A 20,052-nucleotide genomic window follows, 5' to 3' on the forward strand; every position below is an offset into this window, starting at 1 on the left:
GCGGGTAGCGGGAGTCTATGCTCCTCCCCTAGCCTGAGAGACAGCTGGTGCTAACGGAAGTAAGCCTGCCCGAGTGACTCTCTCCATAAGGCCCACAAGACGGACCAGAGCATCCTGGAATACTTGGGTAGCAATGAACCCCTCTGGGACCTGAGCTAGTCCTGCTGGAACTGCCTGGGCCGGTACCTCCTCGTCAAACTCAACCTGAGGCTCCGCCACTAGTGCTGCTGCTCTGGGCTGAGCTCTGCCCTTGCCTCGGCCCCTATCATGGCCTCGGCCTCATCCTCTGCCCCTCATAAATGCTACCGCTGGGGGCTCGGGCTGCTGAACAACGGATGAAGAAGCGCATGTTCTCTCCATCTACGAAAGAACAAAGTAGAAGTTAAATTAGCATTGAGAAACCAGATCGCACGACGGGAAAGAATAGATGTGAAATTTTTTCTAACTCCGTAGCCTCTGGGGATAAATACAGACGTCTCCATACCGATCCCTCAAACTCTATTAAGTTTGTCCGTGAATTATGAGACCTAAGCAACCTAGAGCTCTGATACCAACTTGTCACGACCCGGATTTCCCACCCTCGAGAGTCGTGATGGCGCCTACTAGTGAAAGCTAGGCAAGCCAATTATTCCAATTATTTAACCATTTTCATTTTTAATCCCTTAACAATTCCAAATCAACAGAACTAAAACAGCAAAAATAATAAGTACAAAACAGTGCGGAAGATGAAATTTGATAATTTAGATTAATACAAACTGCAGAAGTCTAAGTACAACTCTACCCAGAATTTGGTGTCACAATGTCACGGACTATTAATGAATACTACAAATAAAGTCTGAATAGAAATACACAAATCTGTCTCTGAATAAGTAAAAACAGAAAGGAGATGATAGAAGGAGACGCCAAGGTCCGCGGACGCTTGCAGGACTACTTCGGGTCGCCTGATGAACTGGAAGCAGCAACCACACTGTGGTCTAAAAGCTACAGCACCGGGATCTGCACACAGTGCAGAGTGTAGTATCAGCACAACCGACCCCATGTGCTGGTAAGTGCCCAGCCTAACCTCGGCGAAGTAGTGACGAGGCTAGGACCAGACTATCAAATAAACCTGTGCAGTTAAAGCATATACAAAGGAGAAGTAAAGGCAGAAATTTACAGGTAAAGATAGGAGGGGAAAAACATGCTGCGAGGAAATCAAGTAACAACAGAGAACCAATAAGTAACCGTAAAGAACACCATAACTCAATTATCAACAATAATCAGGAAAGCAAAGGCAAGTGCACGGCGTCACCCTTCGTGCTTTTACTCTCGTCCTCACCAAAAGAGTCAATATAATCGGCACGGCATCACCCTTCGTGCTTTTACCTCACATAATCATGGCACAGAATGATCCTTCGTGCATTATCACTCATATCATGGCACGGAATTGTACATCGTACGGCACGGCATCACCCTTCGTGCTTTAACCTCACAATATCGGCACGGCATCACCCTTCGTGCATTAACACTCTCTCGCAAATATCATGCACGGCATCACCCTTCGTGATTTAACACTCTTCCTTACCCAAACAACAATCACAAAGCAATAAGGGCAAGGAAATCAATAAAATCACAATAAAGTCTCGGCAAGGGAACAATAGCATAACAACAATATCCCGACAAGGAAAATAATATCAAAGGCAACAACATCCCGGCAAGGGAAATAATATCAAGAGTAATAACCTCCCGGCAAGGGAAATAATATCAAAAGTAATAACATCCCGGCAAAGGAGACAATTTCATAAACCTCTTCTCTTTTCTGCAATTTCTTCACAACTCAATTTCCAACTTGAGCCAACGCTCTACAATGTTCAATTACCAATAATACTTCCACAAATCAATTCACAACTTGAGCCAACGCTCTACGATGTTCAATTATAATACTTCCACAAATCAATTCACAACTTGAGCCAACGCTCTTCAATATTCAATTACCACTAATGCTTTCACAAGCCTTGTTCAACAATAGATATCATCACATAAAGCATGAACAATACGAAACGGAGTCACATTTATCAAAGTATAAGACCCACGGGCATGCTTGACTCCGATATATAGATACCGTCACCATGCCTGTACATCGTACTCCACAATTAACACATAGCAAATAACACACAACTCCTAATCCCTCAAGCTAAGGTTAAACCAAACACTTACCTCGATGCCACGAACACAATTCAAGCCTCAACTATCGCTTTACCTCTTGTTTCCACCACCAATTTGCTTGTATCTAGCCACAATTTAATTAATACTATTAATAAGTGCTAAATGAATCAACTCTAATGCATGAAAATGGGTTTTCAAATGATTTCCCCAAAATGTCAAAAATCGACCCTGGGCCTGCTTGGTCCAAATCCGATATTTGGACTAAAATCCTATTACCCATTTACCCTCAAGCCCGGGTATACAATTGGTTTTGGAATCCGACCTCAATTTGAGGTCTAAATCCCCAAATTTCAATATTCCTAAGTTCTACCCAAAATTCCCAATTCCACCATGAAAACCCTTGATTCTAGGATGAAATCTTGTAAAAAGAAGTTAAGAAGTGAAAGAAATGAGTTTAAAATCACTTACTTGTGTTTTTGGGAAGAAAAGAGTGTTTGGAAAATCGCCTCTAATGTTTTAGGTTTCTGAAAATTGAAAAATAGCTGCAAGTCCCGTTTATATACTCCTCTCAGACCCTCACTACGGACCGCATAAAAAGGATTGCGGCCGCGGAGCTCCACCGCGGACCGCGAAATATCGAGTGCGGCCGCGAAGACATCGCCTTGCTCACCGCGGACCGCATTAATCCACCGCGGCCGCAAAGACCCCACTCGGTCGCGAGAAATCATTGTGGACCGTGAAGCCTGGTTCAGAGACCTGCAACTTCTCTAAACCTGCAACAGTTATTTTTCTAAGTCTAAATGCACTCCGAGGCCTATCCAAAACTCACCCGAGCCCTCGGGGCTCCAAACCAAACATGCACCCTAACCTAAAAATATCATACGGACATGCTCATGTGATCAAATCATCAAAATAACATCAACCATTATGAATTAAGCCTCAAATTCATGAAATCACTCAAGAACATCAAAATTCTCAATTTTCTCAAATAAGGTCCGATTTATACTAAACGGACTCCGATTCTTACCAAACTTCACAGATTCAACTAAATTATTATTTCAAACTTTTACCGGGCTCCAGAACCAAAATACGGGCCCGATACCATCAATTTCAACATCTTTCATTTCCCAAAAATTCTTATATTTTCCAGAAAATAATTTTCTTCAAAAATTCATTTATCGGGCTTGGAACCTTGGAATTCAATTCCGAGCATACGCGCAAGTCCCATATTTTCCTACGGACCCTCCAGGACCGTCAAATCACGGGTCCGGGTCCGTTTACCCAGAATGTTGACCGAAGTCAACTTAAATTTATTTTAAAAGCAAGCTTTATCATTTTTCACATAATGGCTTTCCGGGTACACGTCCGGACTGCGCACGGAAATCGAGGTGAGACAAAAAGGAGGTTTTAAGGCCTCGGAATACAGAATTTACTATCAAAACGAGTGATGACCCTCACATTAAAATACATCTACAACATCATACAACTTAAATACAATTTTAAAACTTCAAAGCTTTTTAATGGTAGTCAGTGGTGGAGAGTCAAACGCCTTCAAAATTGGTTGATTGACAACTTCAATTTAAACACCAATTGTGCAACATGAAAGGAAATTGCTAAGTTAAAACGATTGAAATCCATTGATGAATTCCATTAAAACTCAATACAACAAGAAAGCATAAAAAAGCAGAGAACATCAAATGAAGAAAAATTGGGAAAAAATAGAGAAGGAGAGTAGAGAGACGAAGACAGAGACAGAGACAGAGAGAGAGTCGGAGAAAGAGACTGGGAGAGAGACGAAGAGAAAGAGTGGGCAAGTATAAAGGGACAAGAAAGTAATTGATATTCCTTATTCAATTCCTAATACAAATGGATACTCTTTAAAACTTATTTGTATATAATTGGTAAATTGTATATCACCTTGTAATTAAATTGAAACTTGAATTGGGATGGTAATAAGGTTTCAAATAATGTATAGGAAGGTAAAAATCCCATAAAAAATAAGACAAGAAGGTAAATGTTCACACTGTTAAATAGGGAGTGAATCCCAAAATACTACTCTCCTCTCCAAAGGTTCCATCTTCCTTGAAAATTGTTTACTTTATTTAAAAATACCTAAGATTCTTAAAGAAAAATTGACATATGTAACTACAGAAAATTTTGCACCCTCCCCCTCCCCCCCTCCCCCCAAAAGTAAGAGGCCCAAAGCAACCGCTTCATCCACTTTACTGTTGGGCCGCCTCTGGGAAGGAGAAATATCAGAAAATTGATCGAGAAATGAGCATGACATTTGAAGTTATTTTTAAAAATAATATTTTTTCGTAAATAATAACATGACATAGTGTTGTCTGATGTGGATATTAATATTTTATTTAGTTAGCTGATTGAGGGTCATTAAGGTAAGAGAGATTTTAAACAATAGATTTCAACATATTGAGGTGTCTAGTGTCTATTTACCTATTTTACCAAAAGAAAGAACCTTTTAATTCTTGATATTATCTGAAATGCTTTCCCTAGAAGGATTTATTGTTATGCATAAGCGTGTAGCCCTAGTTTAGGCAAACCCGAAATCCAAATGGAAATTTAATTTTTAAAAAATTTTAATTTGGATTTTCAGATTACGAATTGAATTTTGAAATAATTTTTAAAAATTTTGGATTTGGGATTGGATGTTGGATTTGGTACTTTTGATTTTTGAATATCCGAAAATCTAAATTTTTCATACTTTATATTTAATCCATTATTCATATGCCAATAATAATGAGTCTACTACCCTACCCATTAGACATTATCTCGCATATTAAATGCTACTTATTAAGGCACTGCCAGAATACTTTCTATTTCGACATGATTTTACCATTGCTAATCTTATCGTCTTTATTAGTGTCTATGTTGTATTTCCTTGATGATGATTTTATTACTTGAATACTTTATTTTAAATGATTGCGGTTAGAGAGAAGAACTTCTTAGAAAATTTTACATGAATATTTTATTTGGATGTTCATTTTTGTAAGAAGCAGAAACAGCTCAACTTATAGGCTCAAAATCGAAAATTCGAAATATTCAAACAGATTAATCCGAAATCGAATATAAAATATCCAATCCACTCCGAGCTTATTTAGATTTGGCTTGTTTTCTTCAATCTAAAAATTGAATATTCAAACTGAAATTTTCATATCCAATCCGAACTGCCCGAACCCACCCACCTCGTTTATTGTCCTGACTGGGCTGAGGATTGATAAGAAGAGCAAATCCAAATCAGCAACGGTCCAAGCCCAATATTCAATCCAGCCTAAGCCCAAATAGAAGCCCTACTCGTGCCTAAAAATTTCTGGAGAAATTAACGACTACATGAAGTTGTTTCTGCTACCGGCGAAAGTTGCAGCGAAGAGCAGCCATGGCGGAGGCGAACCAGAATACGAACCCTAATCCGAATCCGAACCCGAGCAGCGGCGAAGTTCCACCGAATGTGACTATTTATATCAACAACCTCAATGAGAAAATAAAGCTTGAAGGTAGGTACTCCATGCTTCTCTCGAGATTTTACGTAAAACATTATCCTCTCATGTGTTCACTTTGTATTGATGTGTTACGTATTGATGGTGAATGAATTGTAGAGCTGAAGAAATCGCTGCACGCTGTGTTCTCACAGTTTGGTAAGATACTGGAGGTTTTAGCATTCAAAACCCTAAAGCACAAAGGACAGGCGTGGGTAGTGTTTGAGGAAGTCTCTTCTGCTAGCAATGCACTTCGCCAGATGCAGGGTTTCCCTTTCTACGATAAGCCTATGGTATTCATTACTCCGACTTCCTTTTGTTTCTGTGAATTTTCACTACTGGAATCTAGTTCCTAACTGTTGCAATGTGCTCTGCTGCAGTTTTAGTTCACAGTTGCTAAAAGAATCAACTTTACTATCAATCAATTAACTATACCTCTCAAACTAGTAGGGATCGGCTATATGGAGATTTATATGATTGATCTATCATAATTTAGCTATTTTTAGGCTATGAATTCATCGTAATCTTCCTGCTTTGTCTTTATACGGACTTGGGACTGGCTAGCTAAAGTGAATTAAATTTTCAGTGTGACTATTTATTTGACAAATGATCCTAGATATGTATTGAATGTTCAAGCATTTTGGCATCTTACCTATGCTCAATTAGAGAATACTATTTTTCATGGTGTCTTAATATTACACTGGCTACATTGTGGATGTGATGGATATAAGAGGTGGAGCTGCTAGGAGTAAGGATAAGTTTCCTTGAGGTTTTCAAACTAGTTGCGCTATATGGAAAGAGGAGTGGAACTGCTTTTGGCATTGGCAAACTACTAGATGAGCTTAAATGAAGAGACATGGACAGTGAGGATTCAAACTGTCAATTGTAACTTGCTTGGTATTGGGGCTTACAACAACAACAACAACAAAAAACCCGGTGTAATCCCAGTGTAACTTGCTTGGGATTGCGGCATAGTTGTTGCAATCTAGCAAACTACCTTTTTTTTTTGATAAGGTAAATAAATGTATTAAAAATTGAGGAAAACCCCATATACAAGCCGTATACCAAAAGAAGAGAACCTGCACCAAAATATGGTTCTCAACTAAAGAGACCCAATCCTCTATACAAATTGGGACTTCACGAGTACACCAAAAAGGAACAAGAAACAAAAGACTATTTTGCAATTTCATAAAATCTTGTTCCACCCTTTCAAATGCCCTCCTATTTCTCTCTCCCAAATAACCCACATAATTGCTAATGGGGCAACACGCCATGCCCTTGGACTTCTCTTCCCCTTCTTATGAGCTCAACTATGCAATGCCTCCTTCACAGTGCCCGGCATCACCTATTGCATCGCAAATAAATTAAGGACCACCCTCCACAAACGATTAACGACTAGACAATGCTATAGAAGATGATCTACGTCTTCGCCCAAGCTTTTGCACATGAAACACCAACTAATATAGGTGATCCTCCTCTTCTTAGTCAATGCAATGTACAAAACTACTAGACAATAAATTTTGAGGAAATTGATTTGGCATATCTTTGGATTGAGTATGGCATCTATATTGTTTGAATTCAGTCTATTGAGCAATGAATGCGACCTCAATGCTCAATTTATTTGAATTGGTATATGAATCTGTTGTATGCACTGTGCCTTATGGTAGTTTCTACTACTAAATAGTTTGCCTTTAAGGATTGGAGTTGGCTAAAACTGGATACTCTATGGATATTACAATTATCGTATACTGAAATACAAGTCTCTGACCAGACTAGGAACTTCTAATAATCACCAAACCTGTCATGCTTTTGATTCTAACGTATTTGTTATTTTAGAGTGCTTGACTGTTTAGGGCACATTAGTTTGTTCTTCGGCTAATGGCATGAGGGTAGGATGCGGCATGACTAAGGGGTGAGATTAGCGGGTTTTGATCTCGTTGAGAGGTAGACAGAGGAGATAGAAAAAGTTTGCCATTCTTGATTCATAAGATTCTATGTCCAATAGCACCGATATATTATCATACTGAGTCTTCTCTGCCATGTCGTGAGCCTAGGGTCTATCGAAAACAGTCTCTCTACTCCTCCGGAGTAGGGGTAAGGTCTGCGTACACACTAGCTTCCCCGGACCCCACTTGTGGGATTCCACTGGGTTGTTGTTGTTGTAGTCTCTGCCATTACTTCTCGGACCAACCAATTCGGAACTGCCTTCACAAGTCTTTATGCATTTTCTGAAATATATTAAGTAGAATGTATGATGTGATGACCCTAGGTTGAGAACTCAATGGACTAGGATGACCCCTTTTTTCCTTACCAACCAATCCTTGGAAACTCCGAATATTGGTCCACTAATGGAAGAGTATCCCAACTAGTTGAGTATCATCTATATAGTTACTTTCTTTGTGTTGTGTCTTAGCTAAGTCCCAATTGATTACAAGAGGTTATAGGTCTTTAAAAAAAGGTTACAGGTCTTTTTTAATAGAAGTTTTCTCCATTTTATTTTTATATACCTTTTTCGTTTTAGCACATTCGATCATTATAGTGTAATACCAAGGACCAAAGGTCTATATAGGACATGGTCAATCCTTGAGATGTGTTCTGAGATTCATCTTGTGGATATGCTGGTCTATAGATGGAAGAATGGAGTCAGAATAGATGATTGAAGTCGTAATTTGCTTTGACCTTTTAATTGTTTCAGTAAGCAATTGTATCTCCTAGTTTCAAAGATTGGTTAAGATAGTCTTTGTCAAGGATATTTCGACCTGGAAATTTGTTTTGTCCTCAGTCAAATGAGGATATTCTGAAATATATATGTATATATGCTGGTTTAGCTTCATGTGAGCTTGAATTTGCAAATCATACATCCTTTAATTTCAATCGTCGTGCTAGTTGCATATTTCTTGATGTGATTCTTCGAGTTAACAAAGAACCAACCGACCAGAATCAAGATTTTGAAACGAAAACGTGGTTTATGGGCTGATTTCAAGAAACAGCTTATCTCAAGTTTTAGGACTCCAAATATGATGATTCAAAAACGAGGTGAAAGATGACGATCTGAACTGTAAGAAAGACTATTTATTTGTTCAAAACAAGTAAATATTGAGGCTGTACTGGTTAACGAAAGTTCTGATTCTAGGATATTAAACGAACAAATTTAGATCAAGAAACGTGTTCTTGAATGATCAAGAACTAAAAAGTTCCTAAAGTCACCAATTGGAATCAATTAGCGTGATAAAGAAACACCACACGTAATTGAAAACAAGATAAAGACTATCACCACCTTGCTTGGAACAAAAAACAAGGATAAAGAAGACAAAATAGAGAAAAACACTCTATTGTAAACTAGGGCAAGCCTCACAAACGTGAATTCTACTTTACAAGGCATGAGAACCCTTTATATAGGCCTAAGGCCTCTTCTTTGATGACTACAATTCCTATTCTAATAAGGAAATAAAATATTTAAAGACAAGAAAAATAAAATCCCTATTCTATAAGAAAAATAAACTAGAATCCTACTAAAAGGAAAATCATTATTCTAAAAAGAATAAAATAAATCCTATTTTAAGAAGGAAAGAATCTTGGCTTCTTGAAATCAATCTTCTTGGACTTCTTGCGCTTCTTGAAAATAAGTCTATATGTTCGGACTTGAGCTCTAAAATATTATCTTGGCCAAAATTAATAAAATTTAACATAGATTCTTCTTTTACATCATTTCTCCTCTTCACTTGAGTTTAAGAGAGTGTTTTTTCATGCTAGTTCTAGGTGTTTTTAGAAGGGAACCACCCAGGGTTCACTCGGTTTTTGGGTGGGTTATTTTATTAATATCTCAAAAGAAATAGTACACAAGTAAGGGGGGATACAGGCACTTACCTTACTCATCCTAATGATAGTAGGATTAATAATGCTAGTTCTAGGTGCCACCTCATTGCTTGCTGTTTTTTCTTATTAATATGATTAAAATATATTGCTCTCCGCGGGCACCGATAAAGTGCAATAGTTGCAGGGCAAAAGCTCGAACTCCCATAAGGTTAACTCAAGTAGTGTCTATGTGATATACATTCCTGATGTTACACCAAAAAGCCAAAAAGTACAAGCATCTAAGCTTTAGTTGTTTGTTGCTCTTGCATAGCGTGCTACCATTAACTATGAGGATGCACATGTATTATGGTTAAAATGTTTATAGATTTTGTTTTACATAGGTTATTCTTACATCAAAGATGTTACTTTTTCGGTTTTCTCTGGTTGAGTAAACCGACTGCTTTTTTGTGAATTTTCAGTCTTTACTTTTACATGCGATGCTATTCTTTACACATACATGGTAGCATATTACAGGGTTTAGCAAAGTGCATGTGAATGCTATACAATGTGTCCCCTCTTTGTTTTTGGTTCTTGCATGCGCATGCTATGTTCATCTGTTCATTAATCAAGCAAAATTAAAATTGCTTCTAGATACTTAACGAGGTTGGAATTTTCAATCCGGAGTCTCTCTTTTTATTCCTGAATTAACTTCTTTACCTCAATTATGTCTCGATGTCATTTTGATAGCTACTGTTATATGTTTTATGGGGGTAGTATTGATGGTTACATAGTTATTCTGACACACATACATGTCTGTCACAGAGAATACAATATGCAAAGACGAAATCTGATGTTGTAGCAAAAGCTGATGGTACTTTTGTTCCCCGAGAGAAAAGAAAGAGGCACGAGGATAAAGGTAAAGTCTCTCATTTGAAAATTTTCGAGGGTTTCTATATTCTTTTGAATCCATGTAGGAGGTTGTAAGGCTAAATGTGTTACTTCATACAGTTTGCTGCATACTGTTTGCTTTAAGATACAGATAATAATAGGGCGATAAATTTTACCTTCCAACATCTGTGGTTGTGTGGTTGTGATTAGCTTCCCTGTTCCCCCCACAAAATAAAGAGGAAAAGAAACTGCAATTACCTGATTATTGCAAATTTTAGTTATTTGTTTGCTGATCCTGCAGGTAGAAAGAAAAAGGACCAGCAAGATGCTAATCAAGCTGGAATGGGTCTGAATCCTGCATATGCTGGTGCTTATGGTGCAGCACCTCCTGTAAGCATTTTCCCTTATTTTAGGAGACCTTGTGGAGTTTTCTGTTTCGGCACCATATATGTTAAATTAGTGGGATTATATTATCTTTTGTCCTGTGGCCACGTACTCTAGGAAGGCAAACAGGTGATGCAATGTAGATTTCACTTTAAAAGATGTCATCTGATTTTTCCAATTAAGCATTACTTGAAAGTGCACCATGGTGCATGGATAGTGGCAGTTGTTTCGAGTTAGGATGGAGAGAAACCTCTGCGGCAAAACTTAATGAATTACTTTTTAGATTGCAATTTGCCTCTATGGTAACCTTTCCGGAAGTGTTGTTGTGTGTGAATTTATTTCTCATTCTGCTGAAATTTTGGCACCTTAATTTTGTTTCTCATAACCAGGGCTAAAATATAATAAATTTGGTGCTTCTTTCTAATTGTATATACTGTTTATGAGAGACTTCGTGGAAAATAAAAAACTTTTCCCCCTTGTCCAACTGCTGCAGTTCTCTCAAATACCATACATGGGTGGGGCTAAAGCTGCTGTACCAGAGGCTCCTGCTCCGCCAAATAGTATACTGTTTGTGCAGAATCTTCCTCATCAGTCTACTCCGATGATGCTACAAATGCTCTTCTTCCAATATCCTGGCTTCAAGGAAGTTAGGATGGTTGAAACAAAGCCTGGAATTGCTTTCGTAGAATATGGAGATGAGATGCAATCAACTGTTGCTATGCAGGCCCTTCAAGGATTCAAAATTACCCCTGAGAATCCCATGTTGATTACATATGCAAAGAAGTAGATAGACTGTATTTTAGCTGCTGTCTGTAGAATTAAACATTATTTTTCACTAGGGTTTGGATGTTGCGCGGCTGCAAATTTAAGCTTATGATCCTTGGATATTTAAGTTCACCAGTGTATTTGTTGTGTAATAGCACCTTAGCACCTCCTTTTTTGTTTGGAACATTATGCATTTCAATTTCCTCTTGCATCTTGTAGAGAAGAAATACTAAAAGCTTGTGGTGTAGTCTGATCCTAGCTGAAAGTCTTATGATCTTATCTATTATTCATGCCAGGTGCTGTAACCATTTATTGGTGTTGAAGTTGTCTCTGTTGCAGTGACAGGATACTAACTTGTCAATCACAAAATTGGATGTAATATTGTCACCTTACCAGACTATAATCTTATTCACAACTCAATATAAAATGTAATTTGTTAACTGTCGTTCTATTTAGCATCAGTCCATGGGGTCTGCTTATGATATGCTCGAAAGTCTCAAAGAGATGTTCGGTGAGCAAAATCGCGCAGCTAAGCAGACAGCCATGAAAGCCCTTTTGAACACGAAAATGGCTGAAGGATCATCGGTCAGGGACCATGTTCTGAAGATGATGAATCTTCTGAATGAACTGGAGGTCCTTGGAGCTGTGATTGATAAGGAGTCTCAAGTTGAGATGGTCCTGCAGACTCCGCCTGACAGTTTTCAACAGTTTTGCTTGAACTATAATATGAACAAAATGGATTTGTCACTAGCGAAATTGTTGAATGAGCTGCAAGCGGCAGAATCTATTATCAAACAACAAGCTCCAGTTGTGGCACTAAATGTTGAGAAACCTTCAATTTCTAAGTCGAAAGGAAATAAGAAAAAGAAGAAGGCTCAAAAGGTTCTGGCACCTGGTGGTGCGGCTGGCGTGAACAAGCTCAAAGGCAAGTGCTATCATTGCAAGCAACCCGGGCATCACAAGAAGCAATGCCCCGCCTATCTGGCAAAGTTGAATAAGCAAGGTAATTCAAATTTAAATGTTGTTGAAACTTGTTTAGCGGGTGTTTCTACCATGTTTTGGTGTGTAGATTCGGGAGCCACTAATCACATCTGCAATTCTTTGCAGGGGTTTCAGGAAACGCGGCTGCTAAGTGAGAATGAAGTTTGCGTTTATCAAGCCAATGGCGAGCCAGCACCAGCTTTAGCTTTAGGAGATATTAGTGTTTCGTTTAGTAGTGATAGAGTTTTAGTTTTAAAAGATGTTCTCTATGTACCTTCCATTAGAAGGAATTTGATTTCGGTTTCGAATATAATGGATGCTGGTTATAATGTTTATTTTGCTAATAACTCTGCTGTTATTAAGTTTCATAGACGTTTTTATGTACAAAGCTGCTAGAGTACATGACCTTTTTGTTCTTGATATATCTCCCCCTGTGCTACAACAACCAAAAGAACTAAATAACATTAATCTACCACATAAAAGAAAACGTATTTCTGAATTGAGTCAGACTTATTTATGGCACTTACGTCTAGGCCATATAAATCTAAATAGGATTTCAAGATTGGTCTCTGATGGACCTTTGAGTTCATTGAAAGTGGAATCACTACCAACATGCGAATCCTGTTTAGAAGGTAAAATGACCAAGAGACATTTTCCCTCAAAAGGGAATAGAGCCAGTGATAAGCTAGAATTAATTCACTCTGATTTGTGTGGTCCTATGAATATATAAGCAAGAGGTGGTTTTGAGTATTTTGTGACTTTCACAGATGATTACTCAAAATATGGATATATTTATCTGTTGCGTCGTAAGTCTGAATGCTTTGAGAAATTCAAAGAATTTAAGACGGAAACAGAGAAACGACATGATAAATATATCAAAACATTACGATCTGATCGTGGTGGTGAATACCTTTCTGCGGAATTCATAAAATACTTATCAGATAATGGAATTACATCTCAATTATCTGCACCAGGAACACCACAACAAAATGGTGTGGCAGAAAGAAGAAATAGGACTCTTATGGGAATGGTTAGATCAATGTTAAGTTATTCCGATTTGTCTCTTTCCTTTTAGGGATATGCTTTAGAAACAGCAAACTACATTCTAAATTTGGTTCCTTCAAAGTCAGTACCTTCAACTCCAATAGAATTGTGGATTGGGCGAAAGCCAAGTTTACGGCACACTCGGGTTTGGGGTTGTCCAGCACATGTGCTGAAAGGGAAAACGGATAAATTGGAATCGAGGACAGAAGTATGCATTTTCATTGGATATCCAAAAGGAACAAAAGGCGTTTTGTTTTATTGTCCCAAAGAAAAGAAGGTAATTGTTAAGACAAATGCCAGATTTTTAGAGGTGGACTATCTAACGAACCATATTCCTAGAAGTAAACTAGTTTTACAGGAATTAAATAATGGAATAACTAACGACTCAACTTTTGAACGTATCCCGGAAGCCAACATTGACATACCACTGCATTATCGTAGTGGGAGAAATGTCAATAGGCATCAGATTGCACGAGAACAATTGTCTGACATCTCACTACCCCAAAGTAGTGGAAATAATGTTGAGAAACCTCAGATTGTTGAGCAACCTCACGTTGTTGAACAACCTGAAATTGTTATGCAACCTGAAGAATCTGAAAGCCTCTCTCGCCACGGTCCTGGCGTAACCGCGGTAGGACAGTGCCACTGATTCTGAGAGGCAATCTGGGAGGGATCCTGCACTCCAGGAAGAAGTCAATGATATCCTAGCACCACATGCTGTGGAAAATAACATTGAGACTTCAGTTCAAGGAAGTGGTGAAGTGATTCAACAACAAAATTAGCCTCCACCTGTAGTGACTAGTCGTAATGGGAGAATTATTAAAAAACCTCTCCGGTTTGCGCTCTTGGGAGAATCTTATGATAGAATCCCTGAAGAGCCTAATACAGAAACCTATTAATTACGATGAAGCACTACATGATACAGATGCTGATAAATGGGTTGCTGCTATGAAATCTGAAATGGAGTACATGTACTCAAATCAAGTCTGGGATCTTGTAGAACCACCTACTGGAGTCAAACCCATAGGTTGTAGATGGATCTATAAGAAAAAGAGAGGAATGGATGGAAAAGTGCAAACTTTTAAAGCTAGGCTTGTTGCAAAAGGGTTTACTCAAAAAGAAGGGATCGATTATGAGGAAACCTTTTCGCCAGTAGCCATGCTTAAATCCATAAGGATTCTCTTATCCATTGCGGCTCATTACGATTATGAGATCTGGCAAATGGATGTCAAGACCGCTTTTCTGAATGGAAGTCTTGTTGAGTGCATCTATATGGCACAACCAGTTGGTTTCATAAAAAGTGAAAATGAGCACATGTTGTGTAAATTAAAGAAATCCATTTATGGATTGAAACAAGCTTCTAGGGCATGGAACACTTGTTTTGACGCATCGATTAAGACATTCGGTTTTGATCAATATGAAAATGAGTCTTGTGTCTATAAGAAGTGGAGTGGAGATAAAGTTACATTTTTGGTCTTGTACGTAGATGGTATTTTGCTCATAGGAAACAATGTGAGCATGTTGAATTCAGTAAAGGAATGGTTGTCCTCACGTTTCGATATGAAAGACTTGGGACAGGCAGCACATATCCTTGGGATCAAGCTTATGCGAGATCGCAAGCAAAGGATAATAGGCTTGTCCCAAGCACTTTATATAGATACTATTCTCACCAGGTTTAGCATGCAAGATTCCAAGAAAGGGTTTCTCCCCTTTAGACATGGAATCTCTCTGTCAAGAGATCAGTCCCCAAAAACGACTGATGAGATAGAAAAGATGAAGGCGGTCCCTTATGCTTCTGCTGTAGGGAGTCTTATGTATGCAATGCTATGTACTAGACCTGATATTTGCTTTGCCGTTGGCATGGTTAGCAGATTTCAGTCTAACCCTGGTCGAGAACACTGGACTGCTGTTAAGCATATAATCAAGTACCTGAAAAGGACTAGGGATTATATGTTGGTGTATCACTCAGGTGATCTTGCACCCATTGGCTATACTGATTCAGATTTCCAGTCAGATAGAGACTCTAGAAAATCTACCTCAGGATATGTTTTTACTTTGGGAGGTGGAGCCATAAGTTGGAGGAGCATCAAGCAATCGTGTGTTGTTGATTCCACCATGGAAGCCGAATATGTGGCTGCATCTGAAGCAGCCAAAGAGGCTGTTTGGCTCAGGAACTTTCTGAAAGAGCTTAATGTGGTTCCTTCGGTTCAAGTACCAATTGTATTTTATTGTGACAATAATGGTGCAGTTGCAAACTCGAAGGAACCAAGAAGCCATAAAAGAAGTAAGCATATTGAGCGTAAATATCACTTAATCGAGACATAACACAAAGAGGTGATGCAAGAGTGTTGAAGATTGCGTCGGAGGATAATTTGGCAGACCCGTTTACAAAGAGCTTGACACAGAAGATTTTTGACAAGTATGTAGAAGGAATGGGTGTTAAAATATTAGACGCATGGTTATGAGTCTAAGTGGGAGATTGTTGGGATATACTATTAACCATGCGGTTCAGACATAGTATTATATTTTGTTCTTTATGAAATAATTGTTTATTTAATTTATTCAATTCAATAAAGCACTATTTTAAATAGATCATTTGTAACATGTGTGTCCTTTTGATTATGTAGTAGACAATTTAGTGTATGGAGTCTTAGCTCATACACAGAAGATTAAATTGTTGGTTCTCATAATTAATAAACTATGTTCACAATCGAAGATATTATCGGACAAAATATCTTGATGATTGTAGCACAAGATTATTGTATAATTTGTCTTGATTATGGGAGTAAGTCTACTCCAACTTCTTGTGCTAGTATACTCAGTGTATATTGAACGGACCAAGTAGAGAAAAGGTGTTTTTGTACTGAATACATATAAAACACTTTCTCTAATTCATTAAATGAGATTATACTCCTAATCTTGATATAATTATTATGATCAATGTAATTTGTTTATTATTTTGATTTATCAAAAGGTACGACTCTATTTAGAGTTATGCCTAATAAATTGGACAATAACAAATAACATTTGTGAATAATAATTAGTTGATAGAATCCTTGACTTGGTTTTTGGGTTTGATAATACCCCTTTATATAAGCTTATAAGTTTTCATGTGAAAACCCGGCAGGTGGATTTTGTATATGTCACATGAGATAGTTTAAGCGGAATTATAAAGGATTTAATTAGTTGATTGAATTAAATTTTCAGTGATTTAATTTAATTAACTGGTATTTGAAATCTTAACATGGGGAGTTAAAATAAGTGTTGATGAATTTTTGAAATTCATATTGAGGAGTTCAATTGCAGTTTTTTAGTGGAATAAATTGCAATTAATTATAGTAGGATCTAAGTCTTGCCTACTTCGAATTAGTACTACAATTAGTAGCCTCTTATTATTTTTGTGGTCCCTGCTATACCTAGTAATAACTTGGACAAACTTGGGTAAAAAGTAGCTTGGGAGAAAAGTTACCTTTTTGAGTTGGAGTAGGATTCTACTTATGGAATCCTACTTCACACGTTTTTTGAGCCTATTTTTAGGGCTTAATTTCGTGTATAAAAAGGAGACAGGTTTCTCCTGTTAACTGCCCTAGAGTTGTATTGTTCTTGCCCATCCAAAAACAAAAGTGTTCAAGGTTTTAGGCATATAGCAGAAGACTATAGCCCTGGATTCTTGTTGCTTGGAGAACTTGTGCAACTATTTCAAGAGGTTAGTGTTCCTGATCTCGTTATTATTGCGTTGTCTAGTTTACATGTAATTGATGCCTGATTGTATGCTTGCTTCCGCTGCGCATGTTCTAACATGATTGTCAAGTGTTTCTGCAGTTCACTAAAGTATCTGGCTTGCAAGCAAATCAGAACAAAAGTGCAGTGTATTTTAGAGGAGTCACAACAACAAAACATCAAAAGATTCTACTTCATCTGGGATTCATTGCTGGAGACCTTCCTTTCAAATATCTTAGGGTTCCTTTGTCTACAAAGTAGATGAGTATCATGCAGTGGTAGCCTCTAATAGACAAAATGACAGCAAGAAACTCTTCGTGGACTGCAAGGAAGCTATCCTATGCTGGCAGAGTCCAATTAGTTCAAAGTGTGCTATTTGAGATTAAAGCTTTCTGGGCACAATTGTCTATCATCCCTGCTAAGGTGATAAAACCAGTTGAGGGTATATGTCGATCTTATGTCTATTCAGGAACTAATGTAATCACAAAATATGCTCTATTTGGCTGGGATAAGGTCTGTCTATATGCTGGGACCTGGCTCACAAGCAACATAAACTTTGGATTAGGTGGATTCACACATACTACATCAAAAGCCAACAGTTTGCTAATGTACCAATACCCCAGCAATCATGCTCGATGGTGAGAAAAATATTTGAAGCTAGAGGGTCCATAGGGAACTCACAGCATGATCAGATGTCCAAGAAGAGCCTGATACGGCAAATATACTTTGACCTGCTTGGGGACTACCCCAGAGTTAAGTGGAAGAGCCTAATGTTTAATAATGCAACACGTCCAAAAGCAAAATTTATAATGTGGCTGAAGATGCATGACAGAATTCTTACTGCTGATAGGTTGAGCAAATGGGGGATAAATGTAAATACACAATGTGTATTAAGCCAAGTATAGGAGGAGACACGAGATCATTTCTTTGTGCAATGTGCCTATACAATTGCAATCTGGTACAAACTGTAGCAGTGGATAAAAATGCAGGAGATGAGTACCATGAACTGGAATGAATATAGTCGATGGACTACCAAATGTGCTAAAGGAAAATCCCAGCAGGCCCAGGTCTTTAAATTGGTGCATGCAGAGACCAGTTATCATATATGGATTGAGAGGAATCTTAGGATATTTGAACACAGGAGCAAGCACTAGGAGAACATTCCCAAAGAGATAGCTTATGTATGTTGTGCACGAGCCTCTCTTTGAATTGTCCATCATCTTAGGAGTTTTGATTTTTGAAATGTACTGGTAGTTGAGGTTATGTTAGACAGTGTTATCCTTTATTAGATAGCAAGCTTTATTGGCTTAGCTATGGCGTTGTAAATATTTGCTTTGGTGATTAATAAAATCAAATTAATTACCAAAAAAAATCATTTTTGACATATGGTCTTAAATAGGACATATTATTAAATATGACCAAACAATATTGTTTCCTAATTTGTTAACCAAACATAGATTAACATTGTACATAGCAACATTTATAACTTTCTTTTCTAATTTTCTTAACTCATATCCTCTACAATAATAAACACACACACACACCCCCCCCCCCTCCCGTCGGTGAATTTTAATCTTTGATAACATGTCATATTTTATCATGTTATCAATTAATACTTGTTATAGAGATTTGCCTGTAATTACGAGTTTAAGTTCTATGGGGTCATAGTTAGAAACCTAGAATTAAATTGTAAGTAACATGCTATATAATGTTAAATTCCACTAATGGTATACAAAATCCGTTATGCTATCAGTGTATATTATTTAAATTTATTATCGTAATAAACAAGTAAAGGGACTCAGTTTATCTTCTTAGCGAAAGTGGATCATCTGCAGCAACACGACACGAATTACTGGTTGTTAGAAATTCTCACATAGCGGATGGATCCCCTGTTTTTACAGCCTAATTATCCCTAGTTTGGATTCAAAAAACAAACCCTAACCGTTCTCTGGTTGAACAAGTGAGTCTCCTAACACCCATAGTGATGTTTATATAGACTACACTAAAGTCTACAATGTAAATCTAATGGGACAACTAATTGTTAATTAACTAGCACCCTTATGAGTGTGCTAGGCCCAAAAGATTAATTTTTACCAAGAATTATCTTATAAATATGATTTTCAAATGTTTTTTACACCGTGAGTGTGTAAAACTTAAATAAAATAATAAAATAATAAAAGGGTAGAAGGATCTAGCTTTTTCAAATATTTTGCATGGCTAAGCTTCACTTTATACCTTATAACCACTTAGCATGTATTATATAGTGGGACTCCACTAACAAAATGCCACTTGTATTTTCTCTTTGTCTATATATACTCTTCCCTGGCAGCAACATCTGAGTGCAAATAGTATTCTAAATACTTGTTCTCTGTCCTTGTTTTCTTAGTTGAAATTTTCTTAGATTTGTTCTGATCAGGTGTTTGACAAAATGTTTATTGAGAATTTTAAGGTTGAAAGCCCAAATGTGAAATACACAGAAAATGAGATTCACTCTGTGTATGATTATCAGACCACATAGCTTGTTCATGAAGAGAAAAATGGCAATTATCAATGGACTGTAAAGCCAAAAACTGTCAAATATGAGTTCAAAACTCATGCTTGTGTTCCCAAATTAGGGTATGTTTCTGATTGTTTTTCACCTTTTATTTTTCAATACAGAGTTATTTGGTACATGTGCTGGTGTCTGGTGGTAGGTAGCGAGGGCGGAGGAAGAATAGAACCTGTGGGTTCGGCTGAATCCACTAGCCTTGGTCCATACTATGTATTTGTGTTAAAAATTTCGTTGAAAATACACGAATTATTAATTTAGAACCCCGTAACTTAAAAGATTTAGAAT

At 37.6% G+C, this 20,052-nt stretch overlaps 1 protein-coding gene across 1 annotated transcript; it reads left to right on the forward strand.

Moving 5' to 3' along the window:
• Window positions 1–5,470: 5,470 nt before the first annotated feature.
• On the forward strand, window positions 5,471–11,781 carry LOC109205122 (U1 small nuclear ribonucleoprotein A). The gene is made up of 5 exons (XM_019367799.1): window positions 5,471–5,657; window positions 5,760–5,932; window positions 10,257–10,350; window positions 10,624–10,712; window positions 11,200–11,781. Exons 1-5 carry the CDS (start codon window positions 5,540–5,542, stop codon window positions 11,491–11,493), a joined length of 768 nt encoding a protein of 255 aa, XP_019223344.1. The 5' UTR covers window positions 5,471–5,539; the 3' UTR covers window positions 11,494–11,781.
• Window positions 11,782–20,052: the final 8,271 nt, after the last annotated feature.

The sequence above is a fragment of the Nicotiana attenuata genome, unplaced genomic scaffold (assembly GCF_001879085.1).
Source record: "Nicotiana attenuata strain UT unplaced genomic scaffold, NIATTr2, whole genome shotgun sequence".
In the NCBI taxonomy this organism is placed as follows: domain Eukaryota; kingdom Viridiplantae; phylum Streptophyta; class Magnoliopsida; order Solanales; family Solanaceae; genus Nicotiana; species Nicotiana attenuata.